This window comes from Mobula hypostoma, chromosome 19 (genome assembly GCF_963921235.1).
Source record: "Mobula hypostoma chromosome 19, sMobHyp1.1, whole genome shotgun sequence".
Classification (NCBI taxonomy): domain Eukaryota; kingdom Metazoa; phylum Chordata; class Chondrichthyes; order Myliobatiformes; family Myliobatidae; genus Mobula; species Mobula hypostoma.
The window spans coordinates 35,064,792-35,085,658 of record NC_086115.1 but is presented as its reverse complement, the minus strand read 5'-3'; the positions used below and the strand labels follow the sequence as shown (position 1 = coordinate 35,085,658).

The 20,867-nt window shown below is 37.2% G+C and overlaps 1 protein-coding gene across 5 annotated transcripts in view; it reads left to right on the top strand.

Moving 5' to 3' along the window:
- Positions 1 to 20,867, top strand: part of LOC134358954 (kinesin-like protein KIF20B) — a 93,468-nt gene that overhangs the window by 44,458 nt on the left and 28,143 nt on the right. For all 5 annotated transcript variants that reach the window (XM_063071664.1, XM_063071666.1, XM_063071665.1 and 2 more), the window contains exons 16-22: positions 136 to 373; positions 2,748 to 2,803; positions 4,104 to 4,208; positions 11,149 to 11,296; positions 12,197 to 13,439; positions 14,301 to 14,439; positions 19,534 to 19,656. In XM_063071664.1, coding sequence (XP_062927734.1) covers positions 136 to 373; positions 2,748 to 2,803; positions 4,104 to 4,208; positions 11,149 to 11,296; positions 12,197 to 13,439; positions 14,301 to 14,439; positions 19,534 to 19,656 — 2,052 coding nt within the window. The remainder of the gene's footprint in view (positions 1 to 135; positions 374 to 2,747; positions 2,804 to 4,103; positions 4,209 to 11,148; positions 11,297 to 12,196; positions 13,440 to 14,300; positions 14,440 to 19,533; positions 19,657 to 20,867) is intronic.

Here is a 20,867-nt window from a genome sequence, read left to right as displayed (position 1 = left end):
ATAGAATAAGATTCAAAGACACTTATTCAATGGTTTTTAATCACATGATGGAAAATTAAATATTGATATTTAGTCAGCATGCTATTAACATTTCCAATTCAATCATCTTTACTTTTCTCTCATTTACACCGGTAGTTGTCCAATCCACCAAATTTATCAAAATATGAGAGTCTGGTTAATACTAATGTTATGGGATACATCAAATCCTTGGAGCCAGATGTTGCTGAAATCAAGAAGCAAGCTGAAATAATCCAACACCATCTGGTATCTGCTCCGGATCCTCAGGAGACTATTGCACAACTGGAAGCTCGTTTAGCTTGTGTCATTCAAGAGCTTAACGAAACAAATGAAGTATTGAATAAGAACACTGCTGGTAAGTCTCAATGGAAATAGTGTTGTGAAATTTTATAATTATAGCACATGTTCTTTAATGTTACAATCGTGTTTTTTTTGGGCGGGGGGGATATAACTGAAGTTATTTAAAACTGAGCAAAGTAAAAGGGTAGCGTAGCAGAATTCACTTTTGAAACTATGACCAAGTCCAGATGTCTACTTTGTGTATCTGGTACAATCATAAAAGATATCTGAGCAACTGATGTGAAATATGGAAAAGCAGTGGAAGGATTCAATTGTTTTAAGCCTTGGATGGATAGATACTTTATCCCAGAGGAAATTACTGTGTCACAGTAGCATTACAAGTGCATAGATATAAATATTAGAAGAGAAGTAGAAAGAATAAAAAGTATGTTGCCACAAACAGTCTAACGGGAGCAGCTCATCTCTTCCCCAGCTATAGGTTGACTCATTATAGAGCCCAATGGGAGTAATAGCATAGGAATGAAAAGGCAGAAAGTAATCCTAAAGAATAATTAGAAGTGGGAAACTTAATTCTTTTATAGGATTAGTCAATAATCATTTGTAGAATCAAAGCCATTTTGAAGACATAATATGAATCTTCCATGTTGTGTACCGTGATGTGGAATGGGAAAAAAATTTGAAAGCAATACTAGCAAACAAAAATTAGTTATTTACAAGATGGTGTTGAGCCATAACTAATAATAGAATTGCACTTCACAAAAATCAATAAAATCATGGTCAGAGCATATCCTTCACTCCATTAAGGGTATCATGGTAGTTTAATGAGGATTGTAATTGAGCATGCCAGGGCCAAAGCTGTACATAGTTAAAAACAAAAAAATGCCATACAGCAGAAGCAGTATGTGATGGCCAAAGGCAAGTGATCTTGCAAGCAAAAGATCAGATGCTGTTCTGCCATGTCTAGTCATACATCATGTTGGATGATCTCATGGGAGACTTCAAGAGCATTCCTATCCCGTTTAGTCATATTAGAGTTCAACAAGCAAGTGCAGAGGAAGCATGAAACCCTTGCATCCATCTCCAGGAAGAAGTACAAAAAGACAGATCTGCTTTAGGCTTTTTCCTGAGGACCCGCCATCATAGAACAGTCTTCAACCAATTTGATTCTGTATAGGTGGTATTAAGAAATGGTTGAGAATACTAGATACAGCAAACTATGGAACCAGATAACCTTTGCAGCTGTAATGATGAAAATGTGCTCCAGGTTAAGTTTTGTCTTCAGCAAAACTGTTCCTTTACAACCACAACACTAGATTTACTCAACAATGTCAAAAGTTCTCAAGTTACGTCCTGTTCTTCAGTTATGTCCTGTCCACTATAATACGCATGTAATGTAGATAACTCCTAGCCAATCAGTGAACCTTTTCTTCAGTAATATAATGGAATTAGTAATTCACAATACTATTAAGTGGTATAATAGCAGCTCATGAATAAGTTACTCTCACACATGTAAGTTTGGATTTTACTGGGATCAATAAGCTTTGGTTCTTGTTATAACCTTGGTCCAGAAATATCACACTTCAAAGGGTCATTGCACTTGACTTGCAGTAGACTTTGAGGCATCTCGTGTAAAATTGAAGTAAGTAGATAGAGTGGAACAACTGGAATGATACCTCAAATGAGGAAGGTGGTTAAGAGGTTGGAAGTCAATCATCTCAGCCCAATTACGTAACTGCATTGATGCTAGGCCTAACCATGTTCAGCTGCTTAGTCAATGACCTTGCTTTCAGCATTAAGGAACATGAGCGTCTTTCATGATAGTTATACAAACACTAATTTCGTGTGCATCTTTTCAGAAGACAGTATTTTTTGTTGGAGTGTAGCAAGATCTAAATGGCAAACAATCATGTGTTAGTGAGTGCCTAAAATGGTAGTCCAACATTCGTTATACAATGTGAGCATATCCAACAAGTGAATCTGATCATCTACTTGCTCCAACCCAAATGCTGGGTGGAAAGTTGGGAGTAGATTTTTTTTTTTTTGCCCTTGGTGAGTCAACTTTGCCTTTTACTTGAATTTTTTGGGGGCTGGTATAGTTGACTATCAATACTTGTTTGGCTGGTCAGTTATTTTTGGTTGTGGGTCATAAGCAAGTTCAATTTCAAAGTCGCTGAAATGTAGATGATCAAGTGCACATTCAAAGATCCTATAGGAAGGGGTTTTGATAACTCAAACTATCATTCACTTGGGCCATTAGCCATTATTTCACCCTGCTTGAGTAATGAATTCCTATTTGATCCATTTTATGCAGGTTTTTTAGAAAGTTAACTAATAATGTTTGCCAATGCTGTATTGTCTTTTTTATTCTAAACTGTCAGAACTTTTGTGTAGGTCTCCATACTTAATGCTCTTGTTTTTAATTTTTTTAGAATTGGAGACATATAAAAAAACTGAAGTTGAGAGAAAATCAAATGAAGCGCATAAGGTGACTATTTTAACATTACAGTACGTGTCAAGTCTTCAAATATTCTCAAGTTTAAGTCTGTTTCGATTGAAGAGCTAGTACAGCCAGCACCCGAATTACGCAAGGGTTCTATTCCTGAAACAGTCATTCTGTCAGTAATGTCTGCTTTTAATAGTTAACCATATCATATATATTGTATGTAGATTTGGTATAATTTCATTCAATATTCACCTTATAACTATTCTTAAATAATCTCATGGAATATATACTGCATCCAATCATTAATGAATACCACGAAACATTTTATTCGTTCTATCTTGAAAAGTGAATTTTAAAGGGGAGAATTTGCATAAAATCAAGTTTTCATAAATCGGGGCAATTGTAGCCAGCGAATCTTCGTCTCCTGCTTTGGCATTTTACTTTACAAGAGCTCTTTCAGAATACGATTTAAAAAGAACAATTTGCATTTCATTTTCCTATTGAAGGATTTTACTGTAGCATACCAAGAATTTAAATAATGATATTCTAGTCAGATTTGAGGCCTTGTTCTGTATAAATTGTTAGTTCTGTGTTACTTTTTAATGGCACCCTTGACTTCTCTTTTTAATGTGATGTCATCATTCATCTAATATATGAAATTGTTTGTAATGTAGCTTGTTTTGAAAATGTCAGTTCTATTTGCAGATTGATTAATTTAACTGCAATAGTTAATACAACAGCTAATGTGGCAGAGTATGATAGTTGATGGAAATGAAAATGGAGATGGAGTAAAATCCTCTTGCAGCTATTTTCACAGATTATTTTTTATTCATTTAAAGCCTATTTTTAGAGGACAGTAAAACTTGTAAAGAAAGTTGTTTACTCTACAAGGCTGGATGGATGAGTTACACAATTCCAAAACCCAAGGGAAATGCAAGGGAGCATGAGCAATGATTTTTGAAGTTTCATGATAGCAATGACTAATTGTGCATACATTGTCTGATGTCCTGACTGATTATTTACTGATACATAACTTGTTACTCCAGGAAGGGATTTAGTCTTTTACTTTTCCACCATCTTTCTGTCATCCATGAATCACAGCTTAGCCTTTACAGTATATTTAAGCTGCTTTCTGATTACATGCTCTGAAAAATTGGAAGAGCCAATTTTAAGTGCAATCCCTAAGGTAACATTGAAAAGTTGTGCAGGAATTTTTTTTTCTACTTTCTGCTATTTAAAACATTTATTCTGTTTTATTTAGTAACTGCCAATGTTCCAATAGAGCTATGACTTAAAAGAAAATTTTGTGTTTTGACCTACTTCTGTATATAAAAATACATAGGAAATGGAGATCAAAAAGTTGATGAATGAATTGATTCTCAAGGATGCTGATTTGAATAAAGTGAAAAACCTGCTTGCAATTTATGAAGAAAGAATGGACGAATATGTGAGTTTCTAATTAGTTTTTAAAGAATATTATGGAACAGTCGGTCTGTTTAGTATGAAGATTTTTGCACTTTATATTAGTTATCGTGAACTCTTGACAAATTTTAAGACTTTCAAGCTAAGCTTTCTTACTTTTTTCAATTTAAGATATTTGACCATTGTCTTGATAAGTGATTCTCAAATGTTTTTGGACTTGGAAATGATTTTCTTAGTGCTGAGCTTTCATCTGATCAAATATCTATACTGAGCCCCATAAGTTTAATGTCTACATTAGCTCCCTTGTGAAACCCCACCGGTTTCCTTGGTTGCGCAAGTCTAGGGAAGACACACTCTAGTCCCGCCAAACTCATGAGGTTGAGACGGCCCTCCCACCCCAAACCCTGGTTTGTGTGGATGCTGTGTAATTTGCAACCCTGTTACAACTCAGTGCCAAGAAATAACAGACAGCACACTGCATATGACAAAAGGAGTTATACTTATGGAACTTAACTGAAGGGTAAGTAAAGAAAGAAAGAACAAAAAGGGCCCATTATAATTAAACAATCAATTATGCACAAGTTGGATCTCATCTTGACTTCTGTGTCACTCATGCGCTGGGCACTCGGTCTGTGTGAAAGCACACACGACCTTCCGAATGTCGCTGGCAATCCATCTCGAACATATGGGTTCCTACCAGGTCGGATCCTACGACCGGTTCTCCCCAGCAACTTCTCTCTTCGTCTTCCCCTGAACAAAAGCTCCAAGGCCAACCTTAGTGTTTCTTCCCAAAATACAACCTCTCCCAGTTCCACCATCCTTATTGGATGGCACACATTTCTCATCATTCCTCATCTTCGACAATAACCCAAACAGACTAAGTGAAATACCTACAACATAACAGTAAAGATGTTAACCAGGGTATTACACTTGTTTAACGTCACTGTTCATTTTTTCTAATTTCTATTCTCTTGTTTTTTTACATACTTGTTTGCGCTTCAGCCACTTCTGTATGTGGCAAAGCAGACCACTTCCTAAAACATTAGAAACACGTAATGAAGACTGTGCTTGAAGTCAGTGGTTACCCTGCTTAGAGATCCTGGAGTTAAAACAATTAGCAAGCATTTTATTTTAAAACCTTGAAGTTCTCGAGTCAGGTGGACTGAAACTATACCATTCTTATTTTGAAATTTAAAGACCAGTTAAAGATCCTGGTCTAGAAATTCAACTGCAGAGTTATATTTATCTCATGTTGTTTTAAAAAAAGAATGCACGCTCAATGGAGTGAAACATGAAGATTTTTTTCTGGCTGTTTTTAGTTATTCTGTATATTTGACTGAACATGGTGCTCTAACACGTCAGACTGTGTATTTAATTGTCAGACCCTCATTTATTGATATCACATTGTCCTTAGAATGACCACCGTTGATTATTCCAACTACTGCACAGAGTCTTGTCATCTTCAGAAGTTTTCTGATGACTCTGCCATAGTTGGATGCATCAGCAGGGGAGATGAAGCTCTGTACAGGGCTATGGTAGGAAACTTTGTCACATAGTGTAAGCAGAATTATCTGCAGCTTAATGTGAAAAAGACTAAGGAGCTGGTGGTAGACCTGAGGAGAGCTAAGGTACTGGTGACCCCTGTTTCCATCCAGGGGGTCAGTTTGGACATGGTGGAGGATTACAAGTACCTGGGGATACAAATTGACAATAAACTGGACTGGTCAAAGAACACTGAGGCTGCCTACAAGAAGGGTCAGAGCCGTCTCTATTTCCTGAGGAGACTGAGGTCCTTTAACATCTGCCGGATGATACTGAGGATGTTTTACAAGTCTGTGGTGGCCAGTGCTATAATGGTTGCTGTTGTGTGCTGGGGCAGCAGACACCAACAGAATCAACAGACTTATTTGTAAGGCCAGTGATGTTGTGGGGATGGAACTGCACTCTCTGACGGTGGTGTCTGAAAAGAGGATGCTGTCTAAGTTGCATGCCATCTTGGTCAATGTCTCCCATCTACTACATAATATACTGGGTGGACACAGGAGTACATTCAGCCAGAGACTCATTCCACCGAGATGCAGCACAGAGCGTCATAGGAAGTCATTCCTGCCTGTGGCCATCAAACTCTACAACTCCTCCCTTGGAGGGTCAGACACCCTGAGCCAATAGGCTGGTCCTGGACCTATTTCATAATTTCCTGGCATAATTTACATATTACTATTTAACTATTTATGGTTTTATTACTATCTAATTATTTATGGTGCAACTGTAATGAAAACCAATTTCCCCCGGGATCAATAAAGTATGGCTATGACTAGAACAGTTTTTTATAGCATGTTATTGGACTGTCAGTCTCACACTTCTACATTTGATTCTTTTTCATTCCACCATGATAGCAATCGAACTAACCATCTTTCACTAACCTTCTGCACAATAGCCTTGTTCTCAGTCATATCGATCCATCCATAATGAATTGGCCACTGCCCCAGACATAAATAAAACTTGGCTCTCAAGTTGCCTTTAAGTTGCAACCGCAACCACCACCACCTGGTGTTTGACATTTCTAGGGAAAATATGCTGATTCTTCCTTATCTATAATTTCAAAAAATTCTTTTGATTTACCCCTTAATATTCAATGCGCTAGGGACAATGACTGAAGTTTGTCCAACTTTTGTTGATAGCTTGTACCCTCTAATCCAGGCAGCTTCTTGGTAAACCTTGTCTGCACCCTTTCCACAGTATCCACATCCTTCATATAATGGGGTGACCAGAACTGCATGCAATATTCCAACTGCAGCCTGGCTGGCATTATATATATCTGTAGCATAACTTCCTTTCTTATTCTCCCTACCAATGAAAGTAAGCATGCCATACATGTTTTTTACTATCTTAGCCACTTGCACAGCTATTTTGTGTGAACTATAGAACTGGACCCAAAGATCCCCTTACCTCAATGCTATTAATGGCTCTCATTTACTGTGTACTTCCATCTGCCACTTCTCTACCCATATCTGTAACTAATTTATATTTAGCTGCATTTTTTGATATTCCTTTACACTGTCCAAACTCTACCAATCTTGGTGTCGTGCACAAACTTGCGAATCCACCTATCTACATTTTCATGCAAATCATTAATGTACGTATATCACAAACAACAAGGGTCCAGCACCAATCATTGCAGAATACCGCGGGTCACAGATCACAGACCTCCACCCAGAGTAACAGTCTTCATTCCTAATCTGTCATCTTTGGGCAAGCCAGTTCTATATCCAAACATGCAATTCACCCTAGATCTCATGCATTGTAATCTTCTGAATCAATCTATTGTGAGGGTCCTTATCAAGTGCCTTGAAGTCCATAGAGATAATAACCACTGCCTTACTTTCATCAAGCATCTTTGTCACCGCAATAGAATTTGTAAGGCATGACCTACCGCACTCAAAGCCATGCTGACTGACCCTGTGCAGATCGAAATGTACATGAATCCTATCGCCTAAATTTTGTAACTAACATCTTCAATGTTTTGTTTTTAAAAAGTGAAAAATATGTAAGAATCATAGCTTAACATAGCTTGATTATAATGTAATAGAGTAGTTAAAACCATTGGTTTGTGGTAATTTTATTTTTTAAAAGTGAACAGCTGTATGCAAATTTGACTTTTGTTTCAAAAACATACCTGTTGCTGTCCTTGGGCTGAAAGCGTAAGGATCTTTTACAATCTCCTTGAAAGTCTATAGAAAATCAAATTAGGTCTGGGGTCTGCAGTAGTTTCTTGCATATCTTTTTCAATTCAAAGTTGTTTACATGTAAAATAGTACTGACTGCAATTTACATTTAAAACCCTGAATGCATCTATACTACTTTCAGTAGCTTTGGATGAATCCTACTGAGAGGGGAAATGTGCAACTGAGCGAAAAAAAAAGCTATTGACAATTATCTTAGTTAGTACTATACAGGTGTCCCCCGCTTTACGAATGGTCGCTTTATGCTACTTTGCTTTTATGAAAAACCTACATTAGTACCTGTTTTTGCTAACCGAATGCAGATTTTTGCTTTTACGAAAAGTGAAAATAGTGTTCAGCGTTTGCTTTGCAGCGAGCTGCTACAGAAAGACTACCATGACCGTGAAGCCTTGCACGGGCAGATGTGTGTGCATGCGTGTATGTGCCGATTTGCTTTTTCTACAAATCAGTTTTTGGCTAAATCTTCCCAATTCTGATAAGTGAAACTACACTGTACATATTATTTCTACTTTATGTAGGCTGTGTATTTGTCATATCATTCCTGCTTTTACTATATGTTAGTATTAATTTAGGTTTTATGTGCTATTTGGTATGATTTGGTAGGTTATTTTTTGGGTCTGGGAACACTCAAAAAATTTTCCCATATAAATTAATGGTAATTGCTTTTTCACTTTACGCCATTTCGGCTTAAGAAAAGTTTCATAGGAACGCCCTACTTTCGTAAAGGGAGGGAGCCTGTATTTCAATAATACTTCTATGCCTTCTTAGTTGCAATTATGTCCAGTTTTTCCATTATGTGTTATCTTCAGGTAGTGATCTAATTCCAACTATTGTACAATTGTTATATTACAAACTTGTACTTTTGAGAATTATACTACATAACCTAATGCTTCTCTGTCTGAACTATCATCCTGCAACGACTTTTCACTACATTAATGCTTAGGTCGTGTCAAAGTGCAGTCAATTTTGCTCTGTTAATTAGCTTGATTCTCCTTTCTGACATCATCCCCGATTTGATTGGGCATGAACTTTTGTTCTTTTGTGTACTTTTGACATTATCGTTGCATTGTTGTCAGATGATAGAAGAGTGTTTGCAGTCTGGCAGAACACAGAATCATATATTTTGCAGTTTTATGCTTGGTTTTCGGGTTAACCAACTTCTACTCTGCTACGCATTCACACCTAATCTATCTAATCTCAAACTATGTTGCATAAATCTAAATTATTTGTTTCTTATCAAAATAGTCTTTCAATGGTGTGTTTCAGCACACATTAGCAATGATGTTTATATTCAACTTCACATTTGACTTGCATTATGTCTGACTAAAATGTAATGGGTTATTTTGATGTGGGTTACAAAGGTTCAAATTTCCTTACTGTAGTTTCCAAGTTATTAAAATAATTTTTTAATAATCCCCTTTTCACTTTTGTGTTGCTACTTCCAAATTGTAATAAGGTATGGTAGACTGCATACTCCTAACTTAAAAAAAAAAATACTGTTTGTGCTCTCACTCATCACAGATGGTGATCATCAGGACAGTTCTTTATTGAAAGTTTTAAAAAAATTCAATAGAGCAGAGAAAGGGTTCTTTCAGCCGACCTTGATGCTCCTGTATGCTAAATGTATCTGTTGCATCAGACCTTTGTCTCTCTATGCTTTTCTTGTCCAAAAGCCTTTTAAATGTTATAGTATCTTCATGATATATCTCCCACTACCACCTCTGCAACCTGTTCAAGACATTCTCTCCTTTAAAATTCTTCCCATTTGTCTGACCTATAACTGCAAATCTACTCAAATTAGCTTAAGCTTCTTGTATTTTATATTGTTAACTACATATTTTCAGTGATTATAGTCATACAGCATGCAAACAGGCCTTTTGGCTAATTGGTTCATCCATGCTGATCACGACGCCCATCCAAGCTGCCAGTGTCTAGGTTCTTCTAAACCTTTCCTAACCATGTACCTGCCCAACTGTCTTTTAAGAGTTTCTTCTGTGTAGGTCATTCCACATACATACCACCCTTCATGTACTTAAAAACAAGTTACTCCTCAAGTTCCTATTGAATATTTCCTTTCTCATTATAAGCCTATGTCCTATAGTTTTTGATTCCCCAACTATGGGGAAAAAGACTGAGTGCATTCACCTTAATATGCCATTTATGATTTCTATACTATCTCCTCTCAGTCTCCTATGTTCCAAGGAAAGTAGCTTGGCTATGATATGGCTTACTTCCGTAGATACTGTGGGTTCCGAAATCAATATGGAATCTATAGATTCTACCATAGGAATAAAGAGGGGGTGCCTGACAGGAAGATCAGTAGCTTATCAGGAAGTATGCTTATCACACACAGGTTTGGTTTTTGGTGCCTTCCACAAGCACCTTTCCTCTTTAAGTGATCATGGACTAAAGATTCCCAGGAGTTTGTTGGGTCATTGTAATTTTTCAAGGGAACTTCGACAACATCTTGACTCTTTGTCCTTTCCACCTCTTACTGAGTATAAATGGGGCCATGCTACAACCTGATATTGTTTGCTTAATGATGAATTTGTTTATTCTTCCAGAGGATGTGGATGGGTATATTACTGCTGTTCATTGGGGCATAAATATAGAAAAAGGCAATTTTATGCCTTAGAAGCTAGATAGATTATCTTGCATAATTTCAGGCTGAATCCAAGATAAAGGAATGGATCCTTTATGGTTGCGTAAAATTGTGTCTCAGGGTATCAGGGAAGAAGAATGGATTCTTTCCCTCTGCTATCAGATTTCTGAACAGACAATGAACCAACAAACACTATCTCACTAATTTTGCACTACTTATTTATTTCTATATGTATTGTAATCTGTAGCATTTTTATGTATGGCACTGTACTGCCGCAAAACAAATTTCATGTGATAATAAATCTGATTTTGATTTCCTTGATGAAATTTTGTTATAATTTCATAGATAATTTTTTTTGTCATCGGTATAAAATACTTAAATTGGTATTGTTCATAATGCTTTGTTATTCTTATGAACTCAAATTTTAAGTATCTTTATTATATAAAACCTTTTTGAATAAGTGCTTTTTCCTCAATATGCCTGAATTAGACTTGTGTCTTTGGTATGCTCTATAAAAATAAGCCTTTTCAGCTTTCCTTACTTTGCCCCAATTATCTTTTTAGAAAAGTTTATATTGTGACTCTATAGTATTTTAAATAAATATTTTCTCTTGTACCTAGAGTAAAACTATGGAAAGCATTCAAGGAATGTTGGAAACATATAGTAGAACTGAAGTTCCGAACAATACGCTTATGGAAAATCCTTCAACAAACAGCAAATGTACTTATGAGAGTTATCAACAGGAAGATGAGCCACCTTCCAAGAAAGGTACAACTTTCTTTTTATTATGAGCCGTATACTTGTATGACAGGATTGATGGTTAAGCATTTAATAACAGTCTTAGACTGCTGAAGAGTGTGTTTTGCATATTCTACAAATCTTCATGTCTATAAATTATATTTTGTTTTTATTTTTTTCCTACAGCACTTATACATAGTGTTCTTATGAACACTTTTTTTTAAAGCAAACTACAGAGGTTTGATTGTTAGAGTTCCAAAAATAATCTTTCACTTTAATTTGTATGGACCTAGCTAAGTTAATTGATAGATAATGCCACTCTGGGTGAGCACGTATTCAGCCTAATGAAGTCTGCAATGATATTTTCTGACAATAAAGCAGCATATTCCCAAAATTGGTAAGCTATTTTTAGGTGCATAATGGATTTGTGCACAATTTCTGTATGTAATTTTGATGAATTAACCTTCTGAAAATTCAAGTACCCTTCATTGATGGATCCAGCCCTGTCTATTCTAATAGTTATCTTCAACCATCAGGCTTCTCGTGGATCATTTCGTGCATGGAATTTGAAATGGTGTGTTGTGTATTCTGCATTCTCTTAAAAAAAAGCTTGGAGAAAAAAAACTTGTTGCTGCTTTGGCTTTTAATTGTTTATTTCAATCTGTCATACAATATTGTGAAGGTACAGTGTTGGTGCATGGGCTGCTTTTGCTCCCATTCCCATTCCTCCCAAAAATGCATTCTCCTATTTCACTTTTTATGGTCCATACATTGCAGTACGTTAACAAGCTCATTTGTGCTTATGTGTAAGTATTTTCGGAAGTCTACTACACTAAAGTACCGATATGTTTTCTCTTATTATTGATAATCAAATGTTAAATTTGTGTACTTCATTTTATTTAGCAAAGGTGTTTGAACTTTTTTTTATAGGTTCATTAAACAAAGAGCTATACAAATGCACAAGCATGAAAACTCTTGAACAGAAAGTTGAAGGTATGAGAAATGAATTAACTGCTAAAGAGCGAGCAGTGATAACATTACATGAAGAAATACAAAACTTAAAGGATCAGTTAATTTTAGCCCAAGAAAATCTCAACAATGACAAAAGCTTAAATGAAGAATTGAATCAATGTGTTGAAAGGCTTCGGTTGGATCTAACTACTTCAGCTGAGACGATTCACAAACTAACAGAACAGATTGAAAACGAAAATTCAAATTGTGAAAAGTTAGGACTTGAGCTTAAGTTTGAGAAGGAATTAAATATGCAACAGTCACAAAAAATTAAACAGCTCCAGACAGAGATCGAATTGTGTAGGAAGGAAGTTACACAGAGAGAAGTACAGAATAAAACACTGGAAGATAAAATTGACACACTAAGAAATTTCCAGAAGAAATCTGAATTGAGTACTGCAGAACTGAAATGTACCAAGGATCTCCTGCAAAATGAAAAGAAAGAATCTCTGAAAAAAATGACAGAAATTGAATCTCTACGGAAACAATTATCTATTCTTGCTGACGAATTAGATGAGGCAAAAGCTGTGGTGCAAAGACGAGACAGTGGTCCATCCCGTAAGACAATTGAAAAGCTGCAGAAGGAATGCGAGGTTATAGTTAAATTGTCATCACAAAAAAGCCAGCAAATCCAAGATTTGAATGAAGAGCTGAAGTCCCTGAAGAAGCAAAAGGCAGACCTGCAGGCCACATGTACTGAACTGAAAGTAAATGAAACTACAACTCAGAATTTGCTTCAGGAAAAGGATGTCGAACTTAAAGAATTCAAAGCAAATTTTAAAGAGACTGAAAACAAGATGCAAGCTCTAATGCAGAATAAAGGAAAAATTGTAGATCTTGAGAAAGAGATTGAAAATTATCGACACATAATGGAAGCTCGAGAGTTGGAAATCTCAAAGAATAAAGCAAATCTTACTAGATTTGAAGAACAATTGAAAGAGAGGGAGAAATACATTGCCAATCTGCAAAATAATTTAAAATGTATGGAAAAGAAACTTGTTGACTCCAACAAATGTGTTGACGATTTTAAACTAAATTTAAAATCTCAAGAAGTTAGATTTAAGAAAGAGGTCAGAGAGGCGCAAGATAATTGGCATGCTACACAAGAGACTTTATCTAAAAAGGAAGAAGAACTGGAGAGTAAGCATCTTGAATTTAATAAGTAAGTATTGTGAAATGCATTATATGACAAATACACAAAGTTCTATGCATGGTGACCATCCATTTCTCTAGAATGGCTTATTGATGAGAGCAGTATTAGTTTACAATAACAAACATATTAATACAAAAAAACGGCTAAATTGAAAATAGTGATTAAATCATCTTAGCCATCTAATTGTTGCTTCTATTGTAGTTTCAAGAATGTTTGCAAATATAGATCTACTTTTGATAAACATTTGTTAGTTTATGATTGTACAAAATATTTTCCTGAACTGACATTTAGTACAATGATTACATTTGATGTAATGCATGTCCAACTTTGAGCAAAATTTTGTTGGATATTGTGTCTGCACATAAAACACATATAGGAAGGTGACCTGCACATAGTGAAGCAATGATATGAGCAAAATAACGGCAAGTTTACAAACTCTATAAGATTCGAGTGCAAAATTTTTATTTGACAGTCTTTGTCTTCCAGATGTCTGTAAATTGTTAAAAAATACAGGAAATTAAAGACTCACTGAAACCTAGTCTAATATTAAGTCTTGTTTTTAATGTTAAGAATGTGACTTCATTTTTAGCTAGCATCCAAGATACGGTATTACAACAATATATTATTCCATTCTGTACTAATGCATCAATTTGAATCAAATACACAACTTCAAATGTTTCCATCAAACTATCCAGATATCTTGAAATTTGCACTTTACCAATCATCAAATGTAACTTTGCTGTTTTGACAGTTTGACCTGAATGAATTCATTAAGTTTGGATTGAGTTGACTACACCTAAAATTTTGCTTTTTGTTGTCCCACTTTCTTAGAATTTGTTAATATAATTTGATATTTTTATTCTACTGAAGGCTGAGAATTGAACTTTCTGAAAATGCCTCAGAATGTCAAAGATTGGCAGTTGACCTGCAGAGGAAAGATGAAGAGTACAGAGAACTCAAGGAGAAATATGTAGATGTCAAGAAACAAATGCGACAGATTGAGGCAGAGGTGAGTAATCATTAAAGTTTAAAAACAAACCTGCTGAAATGTGGTTTTAAGGTGCTGGGAGTACATTCTTTCCGTAAAGGCATATTTTAAAAGTGATGTGTGAAAATGAAATACAAATGGTCATATAAATGACTGTACAGATTGCATTATTAAATGTGCAATTAGCAGCATTACTGATTTCTTGATGTAGAGAAAATTTGATATTATTCTGCTATCAAGAGCCTTTTCAGCTTTCCAAGACTTTTGTCAGCTTTGATAGTGTTAATTGTGAAATTTCTATTGTAATTTGTTCCAAAGTGAATTGACTTTAGCGGCTATTAACTCAAGGCAACTGCTAACTTAAAATGAAAGTCATTAGCAGTTTTTTTATACCGGTCTGCAAAGCTAATGCACCAATAATTACTGGCAGCAGGAGGTGACTCACTTAACGGTGATTCATGTGTTAAGTATTTACTTACACTTTCGATGTTCTACTATTGTCAATTTGTGCCCCAAGACTGAACTAATCTCTACTGGTGAGGTCTTACAAAACATAAGCAGCTTGTGCAATGTAACAATGTTACTTGCTTGGTTGTAATGAGGAAATTACTCTCATAACTGCTGAATGCCTAATATCCTGCTAAGCCATGACCCTCTACTTTGTCAGCCCCTAAAGTAGTGAAATTTGTATGAATGACCATAAGTTATCGGAACAGAATTGTGTCACTTGGCCCATCTGGCTGATCCATTTCCCTCTCAGTCCCAATCTCCCCCTTCTCCCACATCCTTTTGTGCCCAGACTAATCAAAAACCTGTCAACATCTGCCTTAAATATACCTGGTGACTTGGGCTCCACAGCCACCCGTGGCAAAGAATTCCACAGATTCACCATTCTCTGGCTAAAGAAGTTCCTCCTCATCTCTGTTCTGAATGGATTTCACTCTGTTCTGCACTGTGTCCTCCAGTCCAAGACACCCCCACCAAAGCAAACATCCTTTCCACGTCCATTCTATTGAGACCTTTTAACATTCAATAGATTTCAATGAGATCCCCCCCCTCATTCTTCTGAATCCCAGTGAGTACAACCCAGAGCCATCAAGCACCTTGTATGATGAGCCTTTCAATCATTTTAGTGAGCCTCCTTTGAACCCTCTCCAATATCAGCACATCCTTTCATAGATAAGGGGCCCAAAACTGCTCCCAATATTGAGACATCACTAGTGCCTTATAAAGCCTCAGTATTACATCCTTGCTTTTATATTCTAATCTTCTTGAAATGAATGCTAGCATCACATTTGCCTTCCTTACCACTGACTCAACCTGCAAATTAACCTTTAGGGAATCATGCAAAGTCTCTTTGTACCTCAGATTTTTGAATTTTGTCTCCACCTAGAAAATGGTCTACACTTTTTTATTTCTTCTACCAAGGTGCATAACCATACACTTCCTGACACTGTATTCCATCTTCCACTTCTTTGCCCATTCTAAACTGTGTAAGTTCTTCTGTAGCCTATACTTCCTTAACACTACCTGCCCCTCCACCTATCTTCATATCGCCCATAAACCATCAATTCCGCCATCCAAATCATTGATATATAACATAAAAAGTGGTTGCAATGCAGAGCTCTGTGGATCACCACTAGTCACTGGCAGCCAACCAGAAAAGGCTCACTTTATTCCCACTCTTTGCCTCCTAGTCTACCATGCTCTATCCTTGCTAGTATCTCTCCTGTAATGCCATGGGTTCTTAATTTTTTAACTTATTAGGCCTTCTTGAACATCTAAGGACACAACATCCACCAATTCTCCTTTGACTATCGTGCTTGTTAATTTTTTTTTTAAATTCCACCGATTTGTCAAGCAAGATTTTAACTCAAGAAAGCATGGTGACTTTGGCCTATTCTATCATGTGGCTCCAAGAACTCTAAACCACATCCTTAACAATGGACTTCAAGATCTTGCAAACTACTAACGTGGAATGACATTTTCAATTCTCCCGTCCTCCAGAACCATGCCAGAATCTGTCGATCCTCGAAAGATCTTTACTAATGCCTCCATAATTTCTTCATTCACCTCTTTCAGAACCCTGGGGTGTAAATCATCTGGTCCAGGTGATTAAATCTACCTTCAAACCTTTCAGTCTCCCAAGCACCACCTCGCTAGTTATGGTAACTTCACTCACTTCTGCCCCCTGACGGTCTTGAACTTCTGGTATATTGCTCGTGTCTTCCATAGTGAAGACTGGTGCAAAATACTGAAATAGTGTTTCAGCCATTTTCTTGTTCCCCATGACTACCTTTCTGGCATCATTTTCCAGCAGTCCAATATCTACTCTTGCTTCGCTTTTACTCTTTATAATTCTGAAGAAACTTTTCATATCCTCTTTAATATTATTGGCTAGTTTACCTTCATATTTCATCTTTTCCTTCTTTAGGACTCATTAGTTGCCTTCTGTTGGTTTGTCAAAACATCTCAGTCCTCTAACTTCACACAAATTATTGCTCTATTATATGCTCATTCTTTGGCATTTATTTTGACTTCGACTTCCCTTGTCAGTCGCAGTTGCATCATCTGGCCTTTAGAATACTACTACTTTGGAATGTTATCTATCCTGCATCTTCTGAATTGCTCCCAGAAACTCCAGTCATTGTTGTTCTGCCATTATCCCCGCTAGTGTCACCTTTTAAACAATTTTGACCAGTCCCTCTTTCATGCCTCTAATTCCCTTTACACAACTGTAATATTCATACTTCTGACTTTATCTTCTCTTTCTCAAATTGCAGGGTGAATTCTATCATATTGTGATCATTGGCCATAAGGGTTCCTTTACCTTGAGCTCTCTAATCAATTCTGGTTCATTGCACTATATCCAATCCAGAATAGCTGATCACCTAGTGGGTTCAACCATGAGCTGCCACAAAAAAGCCATCTTTTAGGCATTCTAGAAATTCCCCCTCTTGGGATCCAGCACCAACCTGGTTTTCCCAATCTATCTGCATCTTGAAATCCCCAATGGCTATTGTAACATTGTCCTTATAACATGCATTTTCTATGTCCTGTTGAAATTTTTAGCCCATATCTTTGCTACCATTTTGGAGGTCTGTATATAACTCCCATCAGGGTCTCTTTACTCTTGGATTTTCTTAGCTCCATCCACAACGATTATACACCTTCCGATCCTACGTAATTTCATTTTTTCCCAACAGAGCCACACCAACCCCTCTGCCTACCTGCCTGTCATTTTGATACAATATGAATCCTTGGATGTTAAGCTCCCAGCAATTACCTACCTTATTCCATATCCTGCATGCATTGAAATAGCACCTTCAGTCCTGTATTTATCACCCTCTTCGATTTTTGTCCCCCTTTCACATTGCAATTCTTTCTACTAACTGCAATTTTGTCCTATCTTCAGCCTGTCTTTGCTAGCAGTCTCACTGCACACTGCCTTTGTAAACCAACTACTCCATCCTTAGCCCTATCACTGGTTCCTCTGTCAATTTAGTTTAAACCCTCTCCAACAGCTTTAGCAAATTGCCCTCAAGGATATTGGTCCCGCTTGAGTTCAGGTTGTACCTTCCCCAGAAGAGATCCTAATAATCCTGAAGCCGAACCCTTGCCCCTGCACTAGTTCTTTGGCCATGCATTTATCTGCCAAATGCTCTTATTCTACCCTAATGCATAGTACAGGCAGCAATTCAGAAATTACTACCCTGCAGGTCCTGCTTTATAGCTTTCAATCTAGCTCCCTAAAACCTCTCTTTAGGACCTCCTCACCTTTCCTTTCTACGTCATTGGTGCCAATATGTACCAAGACTTTTGGCTATTCACGCTCCCTCTTTAGAATGCCAAGCACCCGATCCGAGACATCTGTGACCCTGGCATCTGGGAGGCAACATACTGTCTGTGTGTATCGTGTCCATAGTCCTCTTCGCCTCTCTTCTCCTCTAAGTCACAGCACCAGACTCTGTGCCAAAGACCTAGTCAGTTTGGCTTCCTGTAGGTCATCCCTCTCAACAGGAGAAGACAGGGAAATGGGCAGCCAGTGCAGTCATCTCGTTACCTGCCTCCTGCAACCTAGAGGTGACTACCTCCCTGTAGCACTAATCTATTACTTCCTCAGTCTGCTGTATTAGCTGAAGATCATCGAGCTGCAATTCCGGTTCCTTAATACATACTCTGAGGAGCTATAGCTCAGTACACCTGGTACAGATGTAGCTATCTGGGGGGCTGGAGGTTTCCCTGATTTTCCCATATCTCACAAAAGGAAACAACACAGCCCCTGGAGCCATTCTCATTGTACTAACTGTGCCCTAGCAGAAAACGAATGAGAAGCCAATACCAAAGCCTCCGCATTTTAATGCTGGCCCACTCACACAATGGCTGCTCCACATGCCCTGCCTTATTTTTATTTGCCCTTTCTAATGAATCCTGTTCATTGATTGGACACAGTCCAAACTCTTAAACTGCTGCAAAGTATTGCATTTTTAATCTTCAATCGCGAACATGTGTGAAGTCACAGCTTCTTCTTGTGCGCCCGAATGATGGAGATTTAATCTAATATTGAATTTCTAAATTTATTAATGTTTATTAACATTTAACTGAATTTAAATGAGTTTAGTTAAACTCCTTAGAATGTAGTATTTATCGCTGTTTTGCAGTGTCCTTTTCTTGATATAGATGCATTGAGTTGTTGCTCCTATGTTAGGTTTATCTTGGGAAAGCCTTAATGAATGTGGCTCTCAATGTTAGAGAAACTCAGAAAATGTTCATTGAGTCTAATATTGATGTATGCTTGTGAAATTGATAGCAAAAAACAATCAGCAAATTTGTGATTTTTTTGCTATGTTTAAATTTGAAATTTGGAGTCACTTAGTACAATGAAAAGTGTAGCTGTACGGACCTTGTGATATTTCCTAAGAAATCAAAAGTTTGACAGTAGAACCGAACTGTGTAGTCAGTAGATATGCAGTGATGAAATTGGGCCTTAAAACTGCAGAAAGGGGAAAAAAAAAGTGAAGCCACAAAGTTAAAGCTGCTTCTCTCCAGAGGTTGCCTAACCTGCTGGACATTTTTGGCATTCTATTTTTCACTTTGTGTTTGCCAAATTTTCAGATATCCTCAAAGCGAGAAGAAGAAAAATCTCTAAGACAAACAGTGTCTGAACTTGAGAGAATGAAGAAACAAACTATTCAAGAGCTTAATACTAAAGAGCGAATGGTTCAACAGTATAAACAGGTATGTTTGGTTTAAATAAATAGCTGTTCTGAATGCTAAGATACAAATATAATCAAAGAATAGATGCATTTTTAGAATATAAAGGGATTGATTGTCATCGGATTCTCAGGGAAGTGAAATTGAATAAGATTAGCCATCATATGAGAATGATACAGTAGATGAAGGTAAACTGAGAATGAAAATTTTAAAAAAATATCATTTTGTTAATGGGCAACACATACAAATGCTGGAGGAACTCTACAGGTCAGGCAGCATCTTTGGAGGGGAATAAACAATCGACGTTTCGGGCCTAAACTCTTCATCAAGATTTTACGGAATTCCTTCTCGTCCTCAGAAATATATGAGCAGAAATCTAAACAGAAAATGATCTACCCATTTTGCTCTTGAACAATATAACACGTGTATTGTTTCACTACCAGACAAGCTCAATGCCCTTTATATGCTCGCTTTGAAAGGGAGAATAAAGCCACAGCATCCGAGGACCCTGTGATCTCTGTCTCGGAGGCTGACATCAGGCTGTCATTCAAGAGTGTGAACCCTCGCAAGGAGCAGGGCCTGATGGAGTACCTGATAAGGCTCTGAAAACCTGTGTCAACCAACTGCCAGCAGCAATTAAGACGTTTTCAATCTCTCACTGCTACAGTTGAAAGTTCTCATCTGCTTCTAAAGGGTAACAATTATACCAGTACCCAAGAAGAACAGTGTGATCTGCCTCACTGACTATCTTCCAGTAGTGCTCTCATCTGCTTTGAGAGGTTGGTCATGACTAGAATCAACATCTGTCTCAGGAAGGACCTGGACGGACCCACAGTAATTTGCCCATTGCCACAATAGATCTACACCAGATGTGATCTCAATGGCGCTCCACGCTGCCTTGAATCACTTGGATAATGCAAATACTTACGTCAGGATGCTGTTTATTGACTATAGCTCAGCATTTAACACCATCATTCCTACAGTCCTGATCAAAAAGCTACAGAACCTAGGCCTCTATCTCCCTCTGCAACTTGATTCTCAACTTCCTAACAAAAGACAATAATCTGGGCGGATTGGAAATAACATCTCCGCCTCGCTAACAATTAACACTAGCGCTCCACAGGGATGTGTGCTTTGCCCACTGCTCTACTGTCTCTACACCCATGACTGTGTGGCTAGGCATAGCTCAAATGCCATCTATAAATCTGCTGATGATACAACCATTGTTGGAAGAA